This window comes from Cynoglossus semilaevis, chromosome 12, assembly GCF_000523025.1.
Source record: "Cynoglossus semilaevis isolate Cse_v1.0 chromosome 12, Cse_v1.0, whole genome shotgun sequence".
NCBI classification, from domain to species: domain Eukaryota; kingdom Metazoa; phylum Chordata; class Actinopteri; order Pleuronectiformes; family Cynoglossidae; genus Cynoglossus; species Cynoglossus semilaevis.
Window position 1 is genome coordinate 18,152,083 of NC_024318.1, and position 20,487 is coordinate 18,172,569.

A 20,487-nucleotide genomic window follows, 5' to 3' on the forward strand; every position below is an offset into this window, starting at 1 on the left:
CTGCACTCATACATTTATTCATTAGCTTTTACAACTGTATTCGGTTCAGGGTTTTTGAAAGACGCCGTAGCCAATCCTAGCTAACGTTGGTGTGAGTTCAGTATTTCTCTCTGTGTATACACTCTAAAGCCCATTGTCGATGTTTTTTTGGACAGAGATGTAACTGGAGGAATACAGACAAGTCATCTGCTCATGAATTGATTCAAGCTCCCTCTGTGCTACATATATCAGTTGGCCTTTTTGTCTTGTTTTTTTTCCCAGTTCTGACCACTGTGGTGTTGCTGGTTTGAAAGCAAAAAAAGCAACTGAAAATCTGTGAGTTTGAAAGGTTTTGACGATAAATTTGTTCGTATGACAGTTAGTACAAAGGCATACAATTGCTTGTTCCCCCGAGGCCCTTCGAAAGATTAAAAAAAAAAAATCTACTGAATACAAACAGCCCGTGGCCTAGTGGTAGGTGGAAAGCTGTCAAGTGAGGATCAAATGAACACAGAACATAGCAAAAAAAAAATATATTTTTTACAAGCTTATACATAACCATATTCACAATCACTAATATATGAACATACCCTCAGCTGCTGTGTGTCCTTATCATGGGTTACAACAGGACTGTTGCCTCACGTGTGTGTCCCCCCCCACCCCGACCCTCACCCCCACAACTTGAAATACTATTGAGACCATGATAACATGTATTTTCTTATCTCTACAAACCACTGTATGAGTTACTGCCACCTTGGGGGGGCGGCCCCACTATTTGAGAAGTACTGGAGTAGTTACTATATCTATACAGTCTTCCAGTTACAACCGGCCATTCATGGGGAATTGCTGATGTAACCCTTGGTTGAAAATGAGTTCAACACCTCTGTGCTACGTGATTGTTTTTTATTTAAAAAAAGTTCAAAAAAATGTTTTCACAGCAAATATTAGCTAACAAGCTTAATACATTATGGAACCACTTACATTTGAATTGTAACGCTAGTGACAAGAATACCACGCGTTTTCAGGTGTTTAGCTTCACCCAGTTAACATTTTAAAGTATTAAAGAAAGTAAGTATTGTATGTAAAAAAACGCCAAGTGACTGTTTTATCCTGAAGTTACTGTCTCGTTTTGTCCTCTGTGCTGTGCTTCTCCGTCATTGTGATACAAGATGGCGAAATATAGTAATTGCCACATTGGGTAGTATAATGTAGTCACAAAACCCACTCATAGACTACAGGTGAATCTTTATCTGCTGATAGCCTAGCCTGCATGCAATCCAAAAATCCTTATGCTATCAGACCACTACTTGTGCCTCCTAACCCTTAACCTTTCCATTTCAGCGAGCCCGCGCTGACGAAGCAACAGGACCAGAGTTCTCGCGACTCCAAAACCTCATTTCAACTGCTTCTTTTTAAAGTACCTTTCATAAGATCTTTTACTTAATGCTGAGTGGGATAGAGGGGAAAAAGTCAAGAATGGAAAATAGCTCCATCTAACCACCGTTGCTACGCTGTGACAGGTTGAGCTTCCAGCAAGGTTACACAGGTGTAGAAACACATATGAACTCATTCGACACTAGCAGCCGAGTTGGTATTGATTGGCTCTGTTACTGGCATTATCCTTGTGATGGAATCCTGGGTTTAGAGTGGGAGAGTGATCCATGTAAAAAAGTAAGATGGCAGTCACTATTGAGAGAGAAAAAAAATCGGAATTTATAGTATTTCCCATCATTGTTGATTGACAAAAGACATGCGATGAAATGAAGATTAGAGAAAAAAATGCTTTTGAAGTGAAAGGTTGCCGTATCCACTGCTCGATGTTTTATCGATCATCCCAGTTTCTCTTTTGCGTTCTGCCTTCACACCGACAGAGTAAATTGGACTTTGCGGTGATTGACATCTGTTTTTCTCTGAACAACCTTTTCAAACGTGAAGTGAGAATTTCCTCGCCTTGAAATTAATAGTTTCCGTTCGCCAACAGCACTTCTGCTGAGAGCGTACGGCGTCTGAAGTGACAGGTAACTCGTGCTCGAGCTAAAAAAAAACCTACTGTGAATTTTGACAACTTTGTCAACAACAAAATAAAAATGAAGACAATGACAAATAGTGCTTTTGACACTTATTGCCAGGACCCACCCAGCAGAACCATATTTACAGTACAGGGTTTGAAGAATTTCTCATTTTGTAAAATAGTTCCATTAAACTTGATTTCTTGTTTTTTTTAAAAAATAGGTTTTTTGTTAAGTTAAATAAAAAGAGCTGGGACCGATCGATCACCACTTAGTGACGAGTCCTGGATCTAGAAAGCATTCACTCCTAGCCATGAGGCAATAATATGGGAGAACGCCAATACACTTGGAAGGTAAACTGAACGCAGCATGATGTTTTCAGGTTTTCTTTAGTCCACTGTTGTGTTTGTAGTTTTAATTTTTGTTTAGAGGCACAGATTGTTTTATAAGTACAGTCAGGAACTTGTACACCAAAGAGGGATTCCAGTGGACATGTATCTTACTTCAGTCCTACTTGGAATCATGAAGTCCTCATTTCCCACTCAAGTGATGAAGACTCTCAAATCAGCAACAAACATCACATAACAAACACAGTGGGTCCTCGACTCATGTCAGAGTTCCATTCCTGCACTACGATGTAACTTGATTTTCGCCTTAAGTCAGAAATCACATACTGTACACATAAGTACCTATGTCATTCACCTACACCAGTAGTCCTCAATTATTATCTGTCATCTCCTCTGACCCACACCCCTGCAAATTGAAATACTATTGAGAACCTGATAACATGTACATTTTTACCTGTACAAACCACTGTATGAGTTGCTGCCACCTAGTGACTGGAGGCTTGTTATCATTCAAGCATTACAGCAGTGGTACCATTATGTTCAGTGTGCCGTATTCCATTGGAAGCCACTATTTGAGAAGTACTGACCTACACTAATCCTGTGGTTACGTCATAATCTAAGACATAACAGAACATCAGAAGTGTCTTACTTACACTTAGCCGTAGTGAAGGGCAAAAAGTTCCCAAAAAACTACAAAAATAAATCGTAGCAAATGTACAGCGTAATCCGACCAATGTAAACAAAGCTGTCTTCTGCATATAGCGTCACGTGACGACGTATTCTTCCGCTCCACTTGCCAGCTAATAGGCACAGAAACTGGTTGGTGAGCTGAGCTGACAGATACGTTGTAAAGCTGTATGTCAAAATGATGGAGCAAGACTTTCTCAATAAATTTATTGGAGATGGTGACCATGAAGTGACATAGGTCAAGGACGTCATAAACCTGCGGACCCCGTGTAGTTCAATCAGCCAATCCAGGACTCTTATCCTGCTTCCTATAATGTTCCTTTAAAAAGTTTTTTTTTTTTAATTCCCTATAGTTGCTTAAAGTAGTGTTAGCTTAGGTGGGCTGATCTTACATCCACAAATTAAAGGTGACAGACATACTTTTTTATTGTATTAGAGTAAAACTGACTCTATAGTAATGTCAAAACTTGGACAAACTGATAGATGTTTTATATCTTAAAAGATTTAAAACACCTAAACTTAGCAATTCAGTTGAGGTTGATGAGACCCTAACTTATACTTACAGTAAATAGCATAGGCCAGGTGTGTCAAGCATATGGGCCGTGGGCCAAAAATGGCTGCTAGGTTGTTCAATCCGGTCTGCTTGATGGATTTTGAAAATAAAAACAAATATCGATAACACTTCAAGTGCTGCATATTTTAATAATAATTATAATAATAACAACAACAACAATAATAATAAAAATAATTATAATAATATTAAGGTTCTGCGATAATAAGACTGGTGCGACCAGTACCTAAGTTTAAAGTCTGTGTCTTTTACACGTGTTCATAAATTATGCCTGAGGAATAACACATTAACAGATTAATTATTTATTTGCAAGAATACAAACAGCAATAAGTGCCGTGGTCTAATTATGTAAATAAAGTGCAACCCAGATCTGATTAGATCCCTAGCCTGGAATTAATACCCACACCCTTCTTAAACTTCTTGAGCTTTTAAAGCCTGTATCTTTTCATTTAAATATGTTTTATTATCTTGTCACAATTTATTGCAGGAGGCGCCCTTGCCTCATTTGTTGATTTCAATTATCAGAGCAACCATCCAGGTGCACTGAGCAGATTCTGAAACTGCGGCCGTGCCTTTAATCATCCGTGCTGTTGTGATGGATCATTTGGAGAACGCGAACTCGCCGGCAGCACGACTGTGACCAACATTTATCACCTGAGGACAGATTATTACCTGTCCTCTATTTATCTTTAGTTGGTGACATTACAGGGTTTAAACAAACAATCCTTTTATCCAATATGCTTGGAAAAAATACATAGACCTCAGTGTACAGTACATGTTAATGAGTATTTCAGTGTAACACAAAGAGTCAAATTGTCATTCGTCTTCTCACTTTCTGTCCATCTGAAGTATCGATGGCTCGATTTGATACTCATGTCCGATATTGGTCAAAATTTCAAGAATATCAAAAAACAACTACATCCGATACCTAAGCCCAAAAATCTCAACTTGCACAACAAGCTGTAAACAGGGAGATGATCACCTCAGCCCTACAGCCAGTGTCATGCTGTAGGGCAAAATAAGTCACCAAATGGAATAGGTATCAGCAGATACTCCAAGTTGCAGTATCGGTATCAGACATGAAACAGTTCTATCAAGCCATTCCTAATCTTACATGTCCGATAATATTGGGTGACCGATATTATCAGTCGATATTAGCATAATTATATAATATCGGCAAGAATTGTTATCAGTTTTTGCACCGATAATGAAAATCCCATAATGCAATGTATGGCTTTCTCCCAGATGAGGTGACCTAAAAATCGTTTGTCACCTCAGTAATAATTAATACAAAATAATATGTGTCCTCTGCCTTTTAACCCAAATAGCTGCATATATCGGTATCGGTTGATATCAGAAATTAGGGCTTAGACAATATCAGCATATCAGATATCGGGAAAAAGTTAATATTGTACATTCCTATTAACTACCAGTCCACCATTCTGCTGGTCGTAGACAGTGCTCCATCGTAAGCAGCACACAGCAGTTGTCCTGTTTTGCACTGCACCACTACTTAAATACATCATTCCCTGTGGACAGGTCATGCAAGGACATAAAGCTGGAAACTATTTGTAACCTGTTTTTTTTTTTCTTGAACGCGTTTTCACCAAACTTGTCAAAAGATACTGCAATGTTTAACTGCCTTTAAACTCTATATACTCATCATCCTTTGTCTACTGCATTTTTACCCATCTGTTCTTGGCGATGTTGTCCAGGACCGACTCCACTCTGCACCTTGCATTTCTAATATAAATGTTTCTTAACAGAAATAACAGAAAAAAAAAAGTTTTTGCAATAAATAAAAAGAATTCAAGGAAAGACAAGAAAAGTCAAGCCTTGTAGTTCTTGAAGCACTTCTAGCTGCTAGCTAACTCTCTGGCTTAGCACAAATGCAAGGACAATACAGTCTTCCATACTCCTTTGTATTAATGTAAATTTCTTGTGTCCCTCAGCGTCTCCGACCGTCCCTCCACTGCACTCGGAGCACTTCAAACCTTGCCATGAAAAGGACCTGACCTACTGCCTGAATGGAGGGGAATGCTTCGTGATTGAGACACTCAGTGGGCCCCACATGCACTGCAAGTAAGTGACCATATACCTATCCCTTATTTCAGTCGTACCGCTGCTAGACTATCTTTCCGATATCCAAAAGAATGCCTTTGTTTGGTGTAGATATGTTGACGGTGGGGCTAGTTTCCACACTCTGCTTTTCTGTAATGAGACCGTGAATATAAATTTTAGGTCGGATGTTTAAGATATTTTGTCAACAAATGGTGTACTGGTCAGTAGGTTAGCAACATCATGGAATCTTTTTTTTTTTTTTTGATGAAGGTCAGTATCTGACATTGTGGTCTGTTAGTAGTATTCTTGAATATCCATTTTTACCATACTTCTTAACCAGGCGTGGGGAAACTTTTTGACTTGTGGGCCACAATTGTCCTAAAATTGAACAGGGGGGCCGGGTCAGGAGCAGATAGATGGAGCATTCATATGAGCTAAGATAAACTACATGTAGAAGGCACAAAGGCTAAAATGCTAACTTGCTTTTATTATTATCTACGCCATCTATTGGGGAAATGTGGGTATTTAGGGAAAAGAAGAAGTAGCAGAAGTATAATGATAATATAAATAAATTATATAATTTGGAAAAGTTTGGCGGGCCAGATTAAGAAGCTGAACTGGTTAAGAAGCTGATTTTGAGTCGGATTAAACAAGCAAACGGGCCGCATCCGGACCCCGAGCCGTAGTTTGCCCATGCCTGACCTAGCCTGTATGTACAGTATGTATTTTGGAACATGGATGGAAGAACTTCTTTCTGTCATACAAGCTCAATTCCATTGCTCTAGCATATGATGCATTAAGTGTAGCTACGGAGATCAAAGTGAAAGGTTTTGTCTTTATAGTTTTCCCAAGAGCCCAGTGTCTGTGTGTGTGGCTAGGTCTGTGCCTGGCTCAGGGTGCTAAAGTACAGATAAGAGACAACTGGCAATGAGTTGATCTCTGCTGCGTGATTGTATGGCAATAAACTCTCTAAAAGAGAGATATGGACCATTAAACGATATGGCATCCACTCCGAAACTGAATAACAGCTGGTATGATCCTGCAGTAAAGCTATGAAGTGTTTAATGCTTTACTTAAAGGAAGATAATGTTTGGAGTTTAGTATTGGTAACATTTTATGCTCTACAATTGAAACTTTTTTTTTGTTTTCGTGACCCACCAGTCAACACAATTATGGTTATTTTCTGAAAGGACTATTATGAGGTTCTTTTGGGTTTTGTGTTATACTGCAGTGGTATCAATTTGACTCAACCTTAGATAAAAATAGAATATCTCATTTCACTCATATGAAACATTATATTTTTGGAAAGATGAAGCCTAGAGGTGTACAGCAGTGATTCCAACCAACAGAGAGATCATTAGGTGTGCCTTGGAAAATTATCTAATTTCACTTAATTTAGCTGATTTATTTATTGCATAGATTATTTCTTTGCTTGTCGTCACATGAAAAGCAGAACAATTAAATATTCTTCTTCTAGCTGGCAGCAGATGGCTATGAAAACTTGAAACTATGAAAACAAAGGTATTCAAAGCTGTTGAAGATCTTTTTGAGTGTCTTTCTTCAATTCCTGTCAGTATATCAGTATTGTCTTCAACTAAACACGGGGAGATTTTTCTCAATTATGACGTAATTTAAACTAGAAGATTATTATATTTCATTACATTATACTTTTTGTGATATTTTTGTTTGACGTGTGCCGTGGTGTTTTTTTTTTTCTGATATATATGCGCCATCGCTAAAAAAAAGGTTGGGAAAGACTGGAGTAGAGGTAGTAAAGGAGGATAGGAGGATAGTGATCAAAAGAGGTAAAGATAAGGGTGCAGGCAGAGTGGAATGGATGGAGATGAGTATCAGGGTCAATTTGTGCAAGTTAAAGGGGAAGGTTAATGTGACAATAGTGAGACCTGCTATGATGTAGGGTTTAGAGTAGCTCTGGGATGGAGGTCAGAGAAGTGAAGATGTTGAGATTTGCACTGGAAGTGACCAGGATGGACAGTAGCAGGAATCTGCAGATCAGTAGGTCGGTTAGGTTGGAGCAGTTTGGAGATAAAAATAAGGAGGTGAGGTTAAGGTGTTATGGACATATGGAAAACAAAAGGACCTCAGAGAAGGATGTCATGAAAAACAACGTGAAGATGGTTGGTGTAACAGTATCTGCACGAACAGCTGTAAGACGAAGAAGAAAATAATGTATTTAATTCACCTTAATGTTATGGCAATGTTATGAGTAGCCAGTGTACATATGAGTTCAAGTATTTTACTGCAACTACTGCAGTCTTTACAGCGTTCTTTACAAAGCATGTAGTAAAGGTTTAAACCAGGTAATCAAACTCATTTTGGTTCAAGGGCCGATTACAACCTAATTAGATGTCACGTGGTACAATCATGACCTAATTAACTATAAATAACAACAAGTCAATTTTTGTCCTTTAATTGCAAATAGTAAAAGTATATTAGATATTTATTCTTATTATTATTGTTTATAGTGGCGCTTTGGCCCAGAGGCAATGTCTCTGTCATTGGTGTGGAACCCCAGGGTTCACCTCCTGGGCAAGATCGAATCCCGGTTATGGTGTTTGGTACAGGGGGGTTGGTATGGCGCAGTGTGATTTGGGTGGCGGTCATGGAGACTGCTGCCCCTGCAAACCGGTAACGGATAAGTGGATGAAAATAGATAGATGGATGGATGGATTATTTTTGATGTTTAATGTAATTTAATTTTACCAAAAATACCCTGAACATTAAGTGTTCGAATTTCATCAAGTTTCATCAAACATTTGGCCCTTGGGCCTTACATTTGGCGGCCCTGGTTAAAAAAAAATCAAAATTTCTGTTGCAATTCAATTTTACACTCCAAGTTATATCTTGATCACATTTTTTTTTTTAATGTGAAGGGATTAAAGTTTTCTCCTTTAACATTAGCATAACCTCCAAATACTTCAAACAACACAAATGTGTCTCATAGTTTTGTCGACTGACAGTAATGAGTATAAATGTATATGTAGGTGGTTCAACAATAGTTATTAAAGATACACGCATATAAAAAAAACCTACAGAAAGACACACACATGTAAAGAGTTTGTTTTTATTTTTGGCAGAATCTGTTTTTTTAGCATTTGCTAAGAGGTCGAATTGTCTCTGGGATCTGTCTTTTTTGGTTATATGTTCTTATCTTTATAATAGCTTGGAGGCTTGTTTATCGTTCCAGCATTACAACAGCGGTACACTTCTGTCCAGCATGGCATTATCCATTGGAAGCCTCTCACACCTAACCCCCCGACTCCCAAGCACCCCCTAGGGTGCCCCACCCCACTATTCTTTTTTTTCTTTTTTTACAAATTTCTAATTGTTCTTTAGGGTTCTTTGACAAATGAGTGATTTATTTTTTTATTTATTTTTTTACTATAAATGTGGCTGAGCACAAAGTGCACTCTCTAACCAGGGTGAAGTATGGGCCCTGTCTCGTAGCTGTTTGATAGATGGGAATTACAGAGTGATGGAAGGTCAATCTTAAATGATAGTGCTGGTGAAAGCAGTGGTCCACAACACAACTGCTTGCTGAGTCTGAAACACGGAAACATGAAAACCAAAAAGTGACATGCACCCAATCCTTAGAGCTCCCCGTGTGTTTGATGTTTAGCTATTGTGTTGCTGGTTCAAAAGGTGCATTTCTTTAAGGATGTGAGGCAATTCTCTGTAAGAGTCAGCCTAAGTGACTCAGGTTGAAGAGTCACCCTCTCTTTGCACACAGATGTGAAAGTGAAAAGATGAGGGGAATTCATACTTCTGCAGAGATTGTCCTCTAATGTCTTCTCCATCATTCACGTCATTTTAGTTTAGCTGTTTTCTGTCTCTTGAGCCCTACCACGAATTATACTTTAATAGTAGTCCCTGTGGTTTTTAACCTTACCCTTTGTATCAAAACGACCCCAGAATCTGACAAACTTTCTCAAAGACACAAACCACGAAGACTATGATGAAAGAACACTTGGAAAAGAAAACTAGAGGTGTGTAGATACCCAAAAAAGAGGGGTGGAAATTAAATTAAAAATTAAAAGTACTCATCTAAAAGTAAAAGTAAAAAAATATTTAATTTAAAATTTACTTTGAGTAAAAGGCTTTTACTTTGCTTAAATGATACACAATTAAAAGTACCCATCTAAAAGTAAAAAACATAATTAATTTAAAATTTACTTTGAGTAAAAGTTACTTAGTTACTTTCGATTACTTGATGCAAAAAAATAATGAGTCATGCATCCAATCTGCAACTAGTTGTTTTTAATCAACAATTCAAATACAAGCTCACTTAAGTTCTGACAGTGACAGCTCTGTCCACCGGGGGAGGCACATTTTACGTTGCATGATAAAGTTATTGCCTGGTTTGCATTTGAAAACAAAGAGCTGACTGAGATAAGGTGAAGAATTTCCCTCTATTTCTGCTCTCCGCTTGGCAATCCTCTACCTCCTTTTGTTTGACACCAGTCATCATCCAACAACAGGCTAGAGCAGGCATGAGGAAACTAAGGCCCGGGGGCCGGATGTGACCCGTTTAGCTTTTTAATCCGGCCCGCCAAACCTGTCCAAATTTTATAATTGATTCATATTATCATTATGCTTCTGTCTTTTCCCTGCAATGCCCACACTTCCCCCAATAGATGGCGTAGAAAAAAACTAAATGTATTTTAGCCTTTATGCAGGACTTTCACATGTCATTTATGTTAGTTGACACAAAAACTCCCGCCCGTGTGTCAAAATGTTTGTCCATGCCTGACCTAGAGTCTGTCTCTTAGTCAACTTAAAATAGTGGGGAAATCCTCATGCCCACACAAATTTCTTTCAGTTAACGCAAATAGTTTTTTACTTTTCTTTTCCAATTTAGCAACGTAAAATACTTCCGTCAAAATGTACTTACGTAAACGTAAAGTAAAATTACCTATTCCCAAAACTACAAAAACAATTACAAATTACTCGCAAAACTACTCAATTACAGTAACTTGAATCAGTGTAATTTGTTACTTTTCACCTCTGGTAGTGAACCAGCCTTTATTTTGGTAGGCGATGATCGCATCCTATCTAAATGGCCTATTTGATCAATTTCACCAAACGAACAACTCTTTTTCTACCAGTTTTTTTAGAGATGAAATTTGATAAAGAGACTGAGGGCAGTGTTCATGTAGCAGACAAATCCATTGTGCGCACTCCATCACAACTTTCACTGCTCTCCCTGAACTCTCACCCTTTCCCTCCAGGTTAACTTTGGTGTTCTACTACGCCTTAACAGCTGATGCCTCAGACCAGATAGACATAACCTTTAACCTTCTCGTTCGCACAAAAATAACCATTTCATAAAAAATAATATACAAGGTTTTTTTTTTGGTTTTTTTTTGGTTTACAAAAATAGTAGAAACAGCCATCTTGGCTGTTAGTAAATAAGGTTTTCAAAGGGAAATGAAGGAAGGCAACTGCAGGATGTGATTAAAAGAAGAGAAAAAAAAAGATTTATTCTGTTATGTTGTTATGTTTGTGGTATGTAGTACTGCGGAACCACAAACAGTAGCATTTCAGTGGTTTCAAGGATAAATCCTTATCCTTGAGACGGAGATCTCTGTTATGGTGTACCGTGCAGTTGACACTTGTCATTTGTTGTGGTGTGCTGTAATACCATTATGTGAACAAATGGGTTTTAATGTTTATGGCATCAGAGAAAAAAGCATGTCAAGTACACTAAACTGGTACTCGTTCCGTCTCCCATTTCAGTGTGATGCTAGCCGCACTTAAACGCGTCTACATAAATAGATTACTTTCATTCATTTCTCTTTTCCTAACAGCTCTAAAATATGCAGAAAACACTTGGTTTTGGCAAATTGCAGTTTGTTACGAGCTGTATTTTTCTTTTTTGTTTTTTTTTTTTGGAGTTCAAGCGTCATCCAGCTTAAACATTAAAATGCTCTGACTCCAATCACGTCTAATGCCTGTTCTTGTGAGAAATCAGTTGATTTTAAGGGTGTGACCATATTATATCTATATATATAAACAAATTGTGGCGCTTTGGCCCAGAGGCAATGTCTCTGTCATTGGTGTGGAACACCAGGGTTCACCTCCTGGGCAAGATTGAATCCCGGTTAGGGCGGTTGGTACCATCCAGTGGTCTCACCACCCGCAGGAAGGTTTGGGGGGGGTTGGTACGGTGTAATGTGATTTGGGTGGCGACTGCTGCCCCCGTGACCCGGTAACGGATAAGCGGATGAAAATGGATGGATGGATGGATATCTCCAAATCTGCCTTCCTCAAAGCAAGAGATTGCCATATTCCTCGACGATGACATTTCCCTAGTGGGCATTTTGAAGAAGACGTGCAACCTTTAAAAGAAAAACACACATGCACGTTGCCCCCAGGAGACCCGTCAATACTCAAGAAATGTGAGTGTAGGGGTATCCGGAGAGGTCATTGCGTTCTTTGCAATATTGTTTCTGACAGCAGGGATTTACCTTGACAGAGTGTCTTTGTATGTTAACAGAGTTGAAAAAAAGCCACGCGGTCTTTGCAAGGGGGTGAAAATACTATATTCTACAAAGAATCAATCATTTCTTGTTCATAATCGTTTTTTTTTCTCTTTTAATTACATATCTCGTCTTCCCTTTTTCCCTCCCCCATTCCGTTACTTCCTACGTAAAGCATTCCCTCAACCTTTTATCACCATCTCTGAGATAATAAAGTCCCACCAGCGGGAGTTAGACTGGTGACTGTGTGACAGTAATAAACAAGACTGATGCTGTGGCGTGAGTTCGGCTTGTGAGGAAATTAAACTGAAGGAAGACAGTACAGTGGGCCTGGAAGTAGCTGTTTTAGACGAGTGGAGCCTCCGGAAAGCAGAGGGAGGCTCAGCATGGTCGTCTGTGGGAAATAGAAGATGGAGGAATAGGAGAAGGCATAGAAATCAGGAAAGAGGCGACTACATGTTCACACAGGGACTGGGAGGACCTGGATGTGTGAGGGCAGTCAAATATCACTTTGTCATTATGTATTGTATTGAGTATGTATTTAAAGGGAATAATTTGGCAAAGTGGAGAGCAGATCTGTCTATCTATCTATCTATCCATCTATCCATCTATCTATCTCTCCATCTCTCCATCCATCCATCTATCTATCATCCATCTATCTATCTATCTATCTATCGATCCATCTATCCATCTATCATCCATCCATCTATCATCCATCTATCATCCATCTATCATGCATCTATCTATCTATCCATCTATCCATCCATCCATCCATCCATCTATCCATCTATCTATCTCTCCATCTCTCCATCCATCCATCTATCTATCATCCATCTATCTATCTATCTATCTATCGATCCATCTATCCATCTATCATCCATCCATCTATCATCCATCTATCATGCATCTATCTATCTATCCATCTATCATCTATCCATCCATCCATCCATCCATCTATCCATCCATCTATCATCTATCCATCTATCCATCTGTCGATCTGTCCATCTGTCCATCTGTCCGTCGATCTATCTATCTATCTATCTATCTATCTATCTATCTATCTATCTATCTATCTATCTATCCATCTATCCATCTATCCATCTATCCATCCATCCATCCATCCATCCATCTATCCATCCATCTATCACAGTCACAGATTTGTAACTTCATTGAGGTTGTGACTCCCCCCACCCCATAAAAATTGTCTTTTTGTCATCCTTGGCAATTTATTGTGTTCACATTTCATTGCTTCTTTGTGTTCGGCCACGCTTGTTACTGCTTGACCTTCTATGGTTTCATGCTCACAAAGGTAACAGTACAACAGTACTGGGTTATGCAGTATACAGAAAATTGACATGTGTCTGTATGAGGGGTGGTCAAACATTGTCTGTGCTGGTTAAATATCTAAACAAGGACTCAACATTTTCTAAATTAGATTTTTTTTTTTTTTTACAGGTAGAGACCCAAAAAATATTTGCAGGTGTTTGATATGAAATTAAAATAACAACGCACATAAAATGACTTGGCGGTCTGCATTTAAGCCCCCCGACCTTGAGTTTGACAAGTGATATAAAGCCTTCACAAACCCCACATTTGTATTCAGTGTCTTTAAATATATGTGGGGTGACTCGCTTTAAATATTACAGTTTTTTTTTTTCTTTTGCAATGGTATTTTCTATTGCAAAATACTACAAATTAGAGCTGATTTTATTGGATTATACCTAATGGTATTATTTAAAGATTCATCTTCTGCTTAACAGTACAAAATTAAATGAAAGGCAAGAGAAAGTTTTCCAATTTGATTTTTTTCTCTCTTTCGCTCTGGATGGAACAGTGAACTCTCTTTGGTTACCTCTGATTAAATTCATTACTACCAAGGAAGATTAAAGTATATGGTGTATAGGATTTAAATAACAGACCTAGACCAGGGGCCTGCAATCTTCAACATCAGAAGAGACATTTTTTTAATAATTTTACTGCCAAATAAAATTTAACAAGTGCTCCCAAAAAGAAATCTTGGGTTAAATTTTGTCCACAGTGTAGGGTACAAACTTTTTTAACTTTTTCAAAGTTCTTTACAATTTACAGTACTATTTCGTGGACAAAAATTTCCACCTACAAGGGGTCCTCGATTTACCGCGTCCTCGATCTACAGTGTATCGCCGCTAGGTTCCTTAAATTTATTGAGAAAGTCTTGTCCCATCATTTTTTCATACGCAGTTAAAACAAGGTTAACACGGGAAGTAGTTGGTGAGAGGAGCGGAGGAATATGTCGTTGCGCTACAATGCTGTTTGTACGCCATACATTCCATTCTGCAACATTCACTTTTCGTAATTTCCGGACTATTGAGCGTACCTGAATATAAGCCGCACCCACTAAATTTAAAAAGAAAAAAATAATTCTACATATATAGGTCGCACTTCTCTATTAGCCTAACATTGCAACATGGGATATTTACACAGAAAGATTTTTGTTTCACTTTTAAGTAAATAAATATTTTGGGGTTTTTTTCCGAACGGTGCCTGTAACTTGGCTGTAAACACGTTAGCTCTTTCCTGCTTCGCAGCCCCGACCGTAGTTGCACAAGGGAGACTTAGTGATCTGCTTCAGGGCCGAAGCTAACATTAGCTCTGGGGCTAACTCCCTCCGCTTTGTGCTTGCCCGCAGCAGAGCTAAACAGGAACACATAGTAGCCTACCAGAAAAGTCATTGATCGCTAGTGCTATCCCGTAAAAATCCATAAATTAGCCACATCATTGTTTAAGTAGCAGGGTTCAAAGCATGTGAAAAAAGTAGCGGCTTATAGTCCAGAAATTACGGTATTTACTTTTGGATTGCTGTCCTAAACATGTATCCAAAAATGACTGTAGACCCCACGAAGTTTGACCAGTATGTCACTTAATGACCTGCTTAGAGAACACCTCTCAGGGGGTCATTCAATTTGATGTACATTTGTATAGTAAATATATGACAGAAAACATCCAGAAGACCAGAGGCCAACCTTGCAGTTTATATGTAGGAAACTCCATAGCTATGATTATGAAGCTATTATTGTTAAGGTTATATTTCATGGGTATTTTTACTTGCATCGACATTGCATAACAGACTTGTTCAGACCGCTTTGGGTAAAGGCATCCGCTAAATGTCAGACCCTAAGTCGCTTTGGGTAAAGGCATCCGCTAAATGCATAAATGTTAAATTTGTTATGAGTGCATAATTATAAAACTTTTCCTGAATCATGACCAGTTTGTTCCAACCTACTTTTGTAAATTATTTACTAAATGAACCCAAACATGATTTGCCTTGACATCTTATCATTATCTCACCACAAATTAGGCAAAAATGTTCTTCTCCACGAGGGGTTTAGACCCAATATTGGGGTCAGTTGTATGTCAGGAAAGAATTATACAATGGGGAAAGACAGAGAAGAGCGACAGTAGCTGGCTCTTTAGAGAGGAAGTGGGCTGGTATGCGCGCAGTGTTTTTGAAATTCAGCTATTGAGGCTCCTCTTTCATAATCACTGCGTTTGATGTGTTAATGGTATGCAAATTCATGCAAATGTATCATACCTTTTCCTCAAAAACTCTGAACGACTTTAGCATACCCGTTCCTATAGGATAGAGAATACGGGCAGGGATACGGCGGAGAAGTGCTTCTAAATATATCAAAAAGAGTCCTGTATAAACAAGGAATTGTTTGAAATTGGCCAAACACAAGCATAAATTATCTGCTCACTCTTAAAAGTACTCGCCTAGGTAAATTATTGCATACTGCACCTTAGGGGTACCCAACTTGTAGATCACGATCTACCAGTAGATCGCAAATGGAGTGCTGGTAAATCATAAGCAATTAAAAATAGAAATAATTAAATATAAATATAGTTCTAAAATGTAAAATAGTTATCATGATGTACTGTAAGAATTTAATCATAATGGGCAGAAACGCTAAATGTATTTAATCAGTACCCCAAAATATTGTATATTTTTTCAATAGATGTAGCTTACGTTAGCCTACATCAGCCTGTATATATATATATACATATACATATATACAGATATATACAGATATGTATATGTGTGTGTGTTGCATGTGTTATCAACTAAAAATGTGGTTTTCAGTATGTATACAATGTAAAACAAGTAAAAATGTGGTTTTCAGTATGTATACAGACGCTGTACTCCCTTGAAAGTACTGTACAGCTGCTGTGTTTTAACTGTACTATATTTACAGATGTCTAGGTCTATTTCTGAAAAGATAGGTAAACAACGTTTTATCTATGCTAACAGTCAAGTAGGTCTTGATTATACATATGGTAAGCACACGTGTAGGGTATGTACTCATTAGGAATCAACTGGCTGTGGCTTTATAAACATCTAATGAGCTCACTTTCACACTCCGTGTTGACATGATGCAGATGCCTCATGTGCCTCTGTCTTAAAGTGTTCATGAATATTTAATTTAGTTCCCAATTTATAATCTAGTCAAGGTCACTGTAATGCTGCAGTCAGCTAATTGCCATCGTGATAACCTTAACTAAAATATTTAAATAGGATGGTATGTTAATTTTATTAAATGTTGACATTTCCCAATTAGAGCTGAATTATTCTCCCAAAAAGGCAGGTTTGGAACAACGTTTCTTCTTAATCCTTTCAACATTTGACCAAACGCCAAGGTGACAGTGTATGTAGTTGTAAGACTATTGTAAAAGATTACATTCTCTGTTCCTAATGCTATGCAGGCAGATAGGGCAGGCAGGTATGCTAAAGACTAAGCTAAGACTGAATTGAGAAAGTCACTATGTATAACCTTGTAACTGAAAATAATGAAGTCAGTTGAATAATTATGTATTCACCTTTTATATTATTGTTAGACAGATTCAATATATTCCTAACAATTCGTTATATTGTTACCAATGAATTATATTTGTGAGTTGCAGTTTTGCGAGAAATTTCATCTTTCAGTTATTGTAACTGTATTCAAATAATGGTCAAAAACTTCACAAAATGCTGATTAAGCCAAACAGTGCAATGTGGCTCTATTGTTCATTCGCCACGGCTCACGAACAGAACAGCAGTCATGAGGGGAAAATGGCAACAGAAATGGCTTCTGTCAGAAACACTTCTGCTTCCTGAGTTTCCGCCATTGTATCCTAGACTCACATTTACTTTCGAATATTGCCCCCTGGCACCACTTTACAAACTTACCGTTTTTTCCAGTCCCACTTTTTTTCATCCTTTGACTGATAGCCACTAGAGGGCACTCTAGGCTTGTGCACCAGTATCTGCTACTCCTGTACCAATGACAATTTCGTGTTCGTTATTTTCACAATGACAGCCGCAAGAGGGCACTCTAGGCTTGTGTATCAGTAGCTGCTACTCCTGTTCCACCGAAAATTAACGTTTGTTGTTTTCATACCGACAGCCACTAGAGGGCACTGGTGTGACTTATACTTTGAAGCGACTTCTATATGTTTTTTTTTCTTCTTTTTTATGCATTTTTTGGCTGGTGCAACTTATACTCCGGTGCAACTTATAGTCCGGAAAATACGATATATCTTTTTAAGGTTGCATTTCCTGCACAGGGTATAACCAAATTGTCTGTTCCTTCATTCAGTCTTTATGTTGTCCCTTCCTCATCTGAAAAGCATTGGCCTCAGAAATATCCTCCACAACCTGTCCCTTGTTTCTGCTGTACATGGTTCCTATCTAGCAACTCCACATCACCACTGTCTCCATCAGCATTATATCTAGCAACACATCGTCTCATTTTACACCGTCCCTGGTGGACTCCCTACCACTTCATCAGCGGCGATTGTTCTGAAACAGCAAGCCCAATGTTCTCGAAAACATCGTAAAAGAAATTGTACAAGATATACACTGCATTTCTATTTCACTGACTATGTATATACTCTTCTCATACTGTCCCGCACTGTAGCTTCTGAGCTTAAATCCCCCTAAATCCCATTGACATTCAGTGTCGGAGCAATGACCTATTACTGTAGAGGATGGACGATAATAGAAATAGACACTAAAAAAAAAACACATCACGTCCACAGAAATCTGCCTTTACTGGGATTCTATCAGGCAACGGTCAGGCGTGGAAGCTGTGTGCCTGTGTTGATGATATGATATGAATGGACAAACTGCTTGAAAGGCGGAACCACTTTTTTATTGACTGAGCTTTGAAAATTCCGAGTGTGTTACTCTGCAACACTACCCCTGGTCTACCCCCGCCCCTATAATTGAAGTACTATTAAGAACCTGATAATATGTATTTTCTTATCTGTGCAAACCATTGTATGGATTGCTGCCACCTAGTGAATGGAGGCTTGTCTATTGTTCAGGCATTAGTGCGGCATGACACTTCTGTCCAGCGTGCCATATTCCACTCAAGGCCTCTCACGCCCAACCCTTCCTACCCCCGCGGCACCTCACCGTGCCTCCTCCTACCCTGCCCCTGTATTTGAGAAGTACTCGCTTAGATACAGTATATATACATGCATTCTCAGTTTCTTATAGTCTGACTATATCTGAATCCAGGTGCAGTTGTTTTACCTTGACATGTTTCAGCGGTGAGCTCTTATCTTCCTTAGAAGTGTCACTTGATGTCACTGTGACGTGTCCTTATCGGCTTATTACAAAGGCATGGCCCTCCTGCCAATTGTGACAGGGTGGCCATGTCTCCTGCTTCCTTGGCACTCCTCCAAGAAGACACTCCAGCTGGGGGACAGAATAAAAAAAGAAAAAATCTCCAATCATCGTCTGTTCTAAAAATTTTTTTTGTCTCCTCTATCCATGCTTGGTGTTTATTGTTTTCTGGATTTGTCAGGTTTTTTTGGTATTGACATGGAATGGATTCTTTTCATTTTACTAACTGTTATAATTATGGTCTGACTACCAGGTTCATACTACTGATAGTTTATGTGGATCCTTATCTTTGTTTTTCTGTTCGCCAGGGTGTATTTTTAAGTCAAACAATGTGATTCTATTTTCACATTTCCAGTCGTGCCTATTGCAGTGTTTCTCAAATAGTGTGCCACTGCTGTAATGCTTGAATGATAAACAAGCCTCCAGTCACTAGGTGGCAACAGTGATCAAAATAGTCAGCAGGCTCTCTGTGAAACCCAGTAAATTAGAAGTACACGGAAGCACTGGTGAGCTCGTGGAGGTGTTTCACAAAAAATGCTCAAACTGATGTAGCTAACAGTTTCAACTGTCTCAGGGCTTAAGGCTTTTTTTTGTCTTCTGTATAGACCAGGGTGTCAACCTTAAGGCTTTTTTTTATTGTCTTCTGTATAGACCAGGGTGTCAAACTCGTTTTGGTTCAGGGGTCATATACAGCCTGATTAGATTAGAAGTGGGTCGGACCAGAGCAATCGTAACATAGTTACCTATAAATAACAATAAGTCCATGTTTCCCCCTTTGTTCTCATCTAAAGAAGTACAAGCCGATTTTGGACCACAGGCTGCATATTTGACACTTCTGGTATAGCCAATATGTTCAAGGAAAGTAAATGCAAATTTTCATCCCTTCTAAGAAGCTAAATCGTAAGCAATATTGTTGTTAATCTTACACACACACAAAAAAAACAAATCTTTAAAACTTAGTAAATAAAGTGAAATTGGACATTGCTCTAGTTGTTGCAGATGTTATCTCAGCTAATTTATTTAATCTATTTTCATGATCAGGTGATTTTATGCAGGATGCTGGCGCCAGCAGCTCATATAGTGGATCGCACAGATAAGAAAATATATATTGAGAAACAATAAAACAAGTACATATATCATTGAATGGCATAGCACTGATTACATTCAACACCACTAACCCACCTTCCTGTTTAAACCGCCTGATACTATCTTCATGTCTGAAATCATCTTCACAAACTCTTGCTAAAAGATTACCTCCACTGAGTAGCTCTTTCTGTGTAGACCACAAAAGAACCATTTTAAAAAAAACTTCTGATGTTTCTAGCCTTTCTCAAGATTTGGTCTCGAGAACACTCAATAAATCTATCTCGGGCTCTTTGACTTAACCATTCAATGATTCCCCATTCAGTCACTCCTGCCTTCCCTGTCCACTCGCTCACTGCCTCCTAACATGTCTGTTCTCTTTCTCATCTATCTTTAACCAAGAGTAACCCTGTTGAACAACAGAGTTGTGTTTTTCGTTTTTTGGCACCTCCTTCCCGTGTTATCAAGGCTTCCAGGCCCATTTATGTTGTACTAGGAGTACGCAGACGTTTCTTCACCAGTGGATGCATTTAAAAGCTATACATAAAAATTTGTTAGCAAGCTGGGAAGGCTGTTTGCTTGGAGAGTCTGGTAAGACTAC

The 20,487-nt window shown here is 38.6% G+C and overlaps 1 protein-coding gene across 4 annotated transcripts in view; it reads left to right on the forward strand.

The window, feature by feature from the left end:
• The window catches only part of nrg3a (neuregulin 3a), a 280,899-nt gene that overhangs the window by 165,721 nt on the left and 94,691 nt on the right, over nucleotides 1–20,487 (forward strand). For all 4 annotated transcript variants that reach the window (XM_025060603.1, XM_008322588.3, XM_025060601.1 and 1 more), the window contains one exon: nucleotides 5,546–5,675. In XM_025060603.1, coding sequence (XP_024916371.1) covers nucleotides 5,546–5,675 — 130 coding nt within the window. The remainder of the gene's footprint in view (nucleotides 1–5,545; nucleotides 5,676–20,487) is intronic.